We start from the raw sequence: 7,117 nt of genomic DNA, 5'->3' as shown, positions 1-7,117 counted from the left end.
GCCTCCCTCCCTCGCCAGCCTCCCAAGTTATTTCTCGCTGGCTTAGCGGAGTGACTTTCTCCGGGCTTCGAGCGAGCGCAGAAGCTAAGCCCAAGTTAGTCAAAGAAGCCTCAGTCCCAGTCCTGGGTATCTCCCCTCTTCTTCCTTGCTGGACACAAGCCTCCCAAATGTCTCCAGCGTGGTTCCCGCATCCTCCTCCTCCCCAGGTATTGTGCGACTGGTTGGGTTAATCTATCCAGTCGGGAGCAGGTAACGCCTGCCCACGAAAACTTCGCTTTGGTTCTTTGTAGCGATTCTCTTTGTTGGCACCACTTGGAGAATGGGGGCGGAGACGTGCAGGGAGGAGGTCCAGCTACTTCGAGGGTGTTTCGGCTGCTCTAGTTTCTCGCGAAAAAACAGAGCGGAGGGATTAGTGGAGAGCCGTGGAAGGGCTGCCCCCCCCCCCCACAGCCCCGCTCCAGGTTGCCATTGGCCTGCGAGTGCGCCATAGAGATTCTTCTCAAGATCCCATTGACGAAAGAGACCACCGCCGGACTGCAATACAAACCGAGGAGAACACGCGCAGGTTGAAAGGGGGGGGGATGAAGAGGAGGGGCCGAGGGAGAAAGAAGAAAGCAGGGAGGGGGCAAGCTGGAGGCACCAAAGGCTGCGGGCGAGAGGCATCCACAGTAGCAGCGCCGGAGAAGTGAGACTAATAAGAATAAGGGAAAGAGGGGGAGGGGGAGGAGGAGGGGAACCTAAAGGCTGGAAGAGGAGCACAGGAGCCAAGTGAGTGACAGCAGAGAGGGAAATAGAGCAGGGGAAAGGGAGGGCAGAGCGAGGGAGAAGGGAGCAGCCAGCGAGCGCTACAAAAGGGGGGAGCAGCCGCAGAAAGAGGCGGCAACAGCAGCAGCAGCAAGTGCCTGAAAGGGGAGCAGACCGGGGGGCGGCGGCGGCGGCGGCGGCAGAGAGGCGAGAAGTAGCCGAGGCTGAGCAGAAGTGAGGGCTGCCAAGAGGGAGCCGCGGGGAGGACGAAAAGCGCCAGGAGAGGCTGCAAGGAGCTCGGCTAGGCAAGTGAGTGGTGGGTGGCGGTGGAAAGACGGCAGAAGTCCAGAGGCAGCGCCAGCGAGGGGAAGGGAAGGCAGGCAAGCGGTCGCCGCCGGTGCCAGGGCTCGGGAGGGCATCCAAGTAGCGCGAGGAGGCGCTGGGCGCTGCCCCCTGGGATGCCCAGCCAGGGAGGAGATGCAGCCGGCGCGTTGGGACCGGGACTGGCGCTGGCCGGAGGCACCGGGCGCCAGCTCCTCGGCCGCCTCCTCTTAGCCCGCTGAGCTCCGCCGTCGGGGCCATGGTGACCCCAGGGAAGCGCCGCGCGCCGCCTCAGGCCGAGTGAAGGCGCTGCCCGCCCGCCCCAGCCAGCATGGAGCTCGCCAACGGCACGACGGGGCCCGCCGGCAACGCCAGCCAGCCGGCACCGGCCAGCCTGGGCTACCAGCTGGGTACGTCGGTGGTGCTGGGCGCGCTGATCCTTTTCGCCGTGCTGGGCAACGCCTGCGTGGTGGCCGCCATCGCCCTGGAGCGCTCCCTGCAGACGGTCGCCAACTACCTGATCGGCTCTCTGGCCGTCACCGACCTGATGGTATCGGTGCTGGTGCTGCCCATGGCCGCGCTGTACCAGGTGCTGGGCAAGTGGACGCTGGGCCAGGTGACCTGCGACATCTTCATCTCGCTCGACGTGCTGTGCTGCACCTCGTCCATCCTGCACCTGTGCGCCATCGCCCTGGACCGGTACTGGGCCATCACCGACCCCATCGACTACGTCAACAAGCGCACCCCACGGCGCGCCGCCGCTCTCATCAGCCTCACCTGGCTGATCGGCTTCCTGGTCTCCATCCCGCCCATGCTGGGCTGGCGCACGCCCCAGGACCGCTCCGACCCCGACGCCTGCACCATCAGCAAGGACCCCGGCTACACCATCTACTCCACCTTCGGCGCCTTCTACCTGCCGCTGCTGCTCATGCTGGTCCTCTACGGGCGCATCTTCAAGGCGGCCCGCTTCCGCATCCGCAAGACCGTCAAGAAGGCCGACAAGAAGCGCCCGCCCCAGCCCCCGCCCCAGGCCGACACCTGCCTCAACCTCTCGCCCGAGCCGAGCAACGGCGGGCTCCGGCCGCCCCCGCCGGCCAAGGGCTGGAGGGGCCCCGTGGAGCCGCGGGCGGGGGGCAGCGCCTGCGCCAACGGGGCCCTCCGGGGGGCAGAAGACGGCCCGGTGGCGCCCTCCGTCCTGGAGATCCTGGAGGCCAGCCCGTGCAACGCCAGCAAGGGCCACCTGCCCCTGCCCAACCACCACGCTGCCCTGGCCGGGGCCGCCACGCCGGGCGCCGCCAGGAAGAACGAGCCCAAGAACGCCGAGGCCAAGCGGAAGATGGCCCTGGCGCGGGAGCGCAAGACGGTCAAGACGCTGGGCATCATCATGGGCACCTTCATCCTCTGCTGGCTGCCCTTCTTCATCGTGGCCCTGGTGCTGCCCCTCTGCGCCGGCTGCCACATGCCCGAGGGGCTGGGCGCCGTCATCAACTGGCTGGGCTACTCCAACTCCCTGCTGAACCCGGTCATCTATGCCTACTTCAACAAAGATTTCCAAAGTGCTTTTAAGAAGATCATCAAGTGCAAGTTTTGCAGGCAGTGACTGGAGAAGACACTGGAGGGCGGGGGGGGGGGGGGAAGAGCAGGGGGGCTGGGAGGGGGAAGGGAGGGGCAGGAGGGGGAGTCGCCCTTTCCGGAGCTCCCCGGCTTCCCGAACTGGGCCACGCGTCTTCTGCTACCGTCGAAGCTTTGCGGACCTTTTCCTGAGCCCCCCCCCCGGGACTCGGGGCATCTCACTCCTCCGCCCCCCCCCCGTCTTGAGTGGGCACCTCAGTCCCCTTTCTCGAACGGACGTTCCTCTTGTGCCCCGCGCCGGTCCTAACAGACAAAAGGTCCGGGCAGTCAATCTTGCTAGGACCACCCATGGGAGACTGTCCTTGTCCAGCCACCACACACTGTCCCTTTTCTGAACTACAGCAAGCCGGCTCAGGAAGGTAGGACGTCTCTTGGAAGCCTGACTGTCCAGTTGGGGATTGTTGCTTACCGCCTCGACTCCTTCTCAGAGTTCACTCCCTACTCCGACTGTGCACCAAACCCGTGCGATTCCTCTGTCTCGGGAAGCAGGATTGGTGGGGGTTGTAGACCTGAAAACCAGGGAATCTGCCAGTGTTTAAGCCACAATACACCACCCTATGCATAAAAATGCCCTCTTGTCTATTCTACCCCCAGATTTCCTTTTAAAAGCCGAAAACTATGCTTCTTTTAAGGCCGAGTAAGTAGGAACTCTGAAAGGGAGCGAAGCAACCAAGAGGAGCAGACGAAGAAGGGGCTTAGAGGAGGGGGTGTGTGCGAGTCACTTAGGAAAAGGGAGTTCCGATTTGGGGCGGGGGAGGGCTGCGTGTCGGGGGGGGGGCGGGTGGAGGCTCGGATCCGTGTTCAGTGTATCGTTTCATCTTGCTAACTCATCTGTCTGTACTGTGTCCTATTGTAGCGAGCGCTCGTTGTATGTCACCATTCAAAGGACCATCAAATGGGAAGCCGGTCGCGAAATCGGAAGCCGTGCCAGAGAACCTGGTTAGACGAGCCGAGCTTGTTTCGAAAGGCAGGGCAGTCCGGTCGTAAGGATGTTGACTCGGAAGTGAGTCTCCGTGAATGGCTGGGACCCAGTCTCACTTGAGAAGGGGACCGGCGGACCTCAGTGGGGCTTGACTTCTGAGTAAAACGCGTAGGACCAGGGTGCGTTTAAGCAGGAAGAATCGCTGCGCTAGTGTGGCAGAGACTGCAACTGAGTCGATGACCGGAGGAGCAGGCTTTTAGGATGCTAGATGCCAGCTTTCGGGTCGCACTGAATGCTTTTTGAGGCTGGGGAGGGGGAGGAGAGTCGCACAGACGACATTGCACTGTTAAGTTGATGTTTACAGAGCCGATTCAGGACAAAGAAGTAGCGAAGGACTTTTAGGCTGATACTGTCTGTGAAGAGTTTTATAGTTGCAATAAGCTGCTCCGGGCAGACTTTGCTCAGAAGTTTCCTTTGGAAACAAAATACAGGCACGTCTGTTGTCAGCCGGGCTTTCCCAGAATCCTTGGGAGGGCGAAAGCAGAGAAAGCCAGCTCAGTTCTCAGGAAGATTAGCAGGTGCATCCAGCATTGGGGCTAGATAAAGATCCTCCTCCCTTGATGGGAGTGGGGGGTGGAATCTTTTTTTTTTAGCTATCGGGACCCTGTAAACAGATTTGTGTAAACAGAGGATGTGCTGCCCTGAACTTACCCCTGTTGGCTGCACGTCTCCAGACACTCCCGAGGAGACACCTCGACTTTCCGAGTAGCTGATTGGCTCACCTGTGCCCAGACTGCGAGGGAAGAGGCTGAGAGTCTTTCAAAGAGAAAGCAATAGAGAGATCAAAGAGATCTGCCACAAATCAAACCGATAGGTAATATAATAATGCCATTATGAAATGCCCCATCTTCTATTACCCCCTTCCTCAAAGGCCACAGATCTGGTTTGTTTGTGTGCGTCTGTGTGTTCAAAAGGCTGTCATATATTTTTATATATACAAAAAGGAAATTTGTTTGTAGCTAGCGACTACCATCCACAAGCTCCATCTGTCCATAGTCGTAACACAGAAGCCCTATTGAAAGGAGAGGGATTACTCAGTGTGTGGCTTGCTGGCCACAGCAAGTTTTCTCACTTACTAAAAAGAAGCACTTTACATGCCACTGGAAGAAATTAATAGGTGCTTTACTGCACCACTCATGATTCTATAGGGCAAAGGGAGATTTAACTCCCCTTCTGTCCTCTTCCTGAACCAAATCCCTCCTTTTAATGATAATAATTCCCTATAGATCTTCACTACAATAGGCAAGACTTAATAGGAAATTTTGTGCCATTCCCCTGTTGATATGAGTTAGCTCATGGAGATTCTCTGGCGCAAAGCCCATTCATTTCAATGGAAAGTGTACAGGGAACTTTCCTGCCAAGTTCAAAGTAGAGGACCCCAAGTGAGTGAATAACCAGTGTCATAGTGTTACTACTCCAGTCCTAAGAACAGTCTTAAGCACAGCATTGTCTGCAAACAGTGAAAGTGTCCGACAAGAAAGTGCTTAAGAACGGGGTAGAAGTCTGAAGTCCCCACTGCACACTGATGGAAGAACTTCCATGTAATGCATTTGACTGCTTTGGCAATGATTTTACGGTGGCATTATATACGTGGGGGAAAGTCAGATTTTGATTAGCAACACAGATTTTTTAATTTTTAAAACAAAAATTCAGCAGCAGAAGACTAGATTTTTGCTGGCTATAAATCACAGGATTGTTCTAGAAAAAATATACATAGATAACTTTCAAATACATCCCTTGAGGGGTATTCCAGACAATCAGTTTACAGCACAAGAAAAATGTTACTCTTCTATTGTGAAAGAGCTAGGTATTTCTTTTCTGGAGGGCCATGCTTCTATTAGAAAGATTCCAAATTTTCCCAGCTCTGAAACTTTAGCATCTTATTGGTGTGAAAACATGACCCCCTCCCTCAAACAGATTATCAGCGTTGTATGGAACATAGCCGAAAGAGAGTCACAGGCTCCTATTGGATAATGCCTGTGCATAATCAAACATATTTTACCCGATTCATTGTCAATCCCTCTTAAAATTCAGTATTATGCATTTTTGATAATATAAGTAGTGAAAAATAATAGTTCTTTAGCTGCTAAGTAATACTCTGCTACAACTCTAAGTGTGAATGTGTAGCCCTTTAAAAATAACATTTCTTTTGAAGAACAGAAAGGCCCCTTACAGAAAAGAGGATACATTATCACTTTATGTAAGGCATGAGTGTTCTTTTTCGAAGTTGGGCAGTTGACCTGCTGAACCAGCAAAGGGGAGTGTAGAACAGAATGGATGTTCCATACTTTTGGAATACAATACTGGGCTATTATGCTTATGTTGCAAGCGGATATAAAGGCCCATGCATATGAAGACAGACAGTGCAGGCTGTGATTTAGGAACTGCTTGTTCTTTGGTGGTGCAGTGGAAGTTCCACTGAAGTTTATTTGAGCATTTCAACAGGATAAGCGGTTTGTAGCTTTCTGCCTTTTATCTGAAGTGATTAAAAGATCTATAAAACATCCTATCCCATAGACTTGCAGCAGGTTATAGTAATAAGACTCATATGTTTCTGAGATCAGGAGGCTAAAATATTGTGAACTGAAGTAATTAAGGAGACCAAGAGAATTAAAAATGGCATGTTAGAAACACAACAGCAGCAGCAACAATAAAAACACCTCCAACTAATTTAAGTTGAAATGTGAAGCACACTGACTTGGAATTCCCCTTGAACTCAACGAGCTTAAATAAACCTGTTTGGGGTTATGTTGTACAATTGCTTCATTCTGCCCAACTTATTTATATTTCTTGCCTATTATTTTTATTCCCCAGTCTCTCTACATTCTTTCCCCCTCCCTACTCCAAGTAATCCTAGTCTACATGAAATCAATTGACTTCAGTATTGTTGGGCATGGCTTGGATATTAAAGGAATTCATCCAAGTCCCTTGAAAATCCATTTTGGAAATGCATTTTAAATTTTGCTGGCTTCAAGCCCAAGCATACTTGGAACGCTGTTCTGTTCAAAGCAATTGGATTTACTTCCAAATATGTATGTTCACAGTCTAGGTGCCTGTCTCTCAGGTGCTGTTAAAATGTTGGCCTTGTAACCAAGAGCCAGGAAAAATACATGTGAAAGAGAGGAGTATGTGTGTGTGTGTATAGACAATTTTCAAAGATTTAAAGGTTGCTGCAAAGAAAACAAGACAACTAGGATGATTTTCAGTTTTAGTAATACATAGATGTTCAGTGTTAGGTCAGCTGGGCAATGGTACAAAATGGTAATGGTGTATTCTAGTCTGGATTTTTGTCCAGTCTTGATGGGACAAAAGAGGCAAATACTGCCTTGAGGAAGGGGATTTTGGTGTAACTGATCCTCAAGGTCCTTTCCACAGCACTAGAACTTGTAGTGAGGTATCAGAACCCCAGTTTTGCACAGTGCCTCCTCGTTTCATACA

At 53.1% G+C, this 7,117-nt stretch overlaps 1 protein-coding gene across 1 annotated transcript; it reads left to right on the top strand.

Moving 5' to 3' along the window:
- Positions 1-1,396: 1,396 nt before the first annotated feature.
- Positions 1,397-2,665, top strand: HTR1A (5-hydroxytryptamine receptor 1A). The gene has a single exon (XM_054987186.1). The coding sequence runs from the start codon at positions 1,397-1,399 to the stop codon at positions 2,663-2,665; it is 1,269 nt and encodes a 422-aa protein (XP_054843161.1).
- The last annotated feature ends 4,452 nt before the right edge of the window (positions 2,666-7,117 follow it).

This window comes from Eublepharis macularius, chromosome 8 (assembly GCF_028583425.1).
Source record: "Eublepharis macularius isolate TG4126 chromosome 8, MPM_Emac_v1.0, whole genome shotgun sequence".
Lineage (NCBI taxonomy): Eukaryota > Metazoa > Chordata > Lepidosauria > Squamata > Eublepharidae > Eublepharis > Eublepharis macularius.
The sequence above is the reverse complement of the archived record's forward strand: the minus strand, read 5'-3'. Positions and strand labels throughout refer to the sequence as shown.

Coding starts and splice junctions, on each gene's coding strand:
- HTR1A (XM_054987186.1), top strand. CDS start 1,397: ATGGAGCTCGCCAACGGCACGACGGGGCCCGCCGGCAACGCCAGCCAG.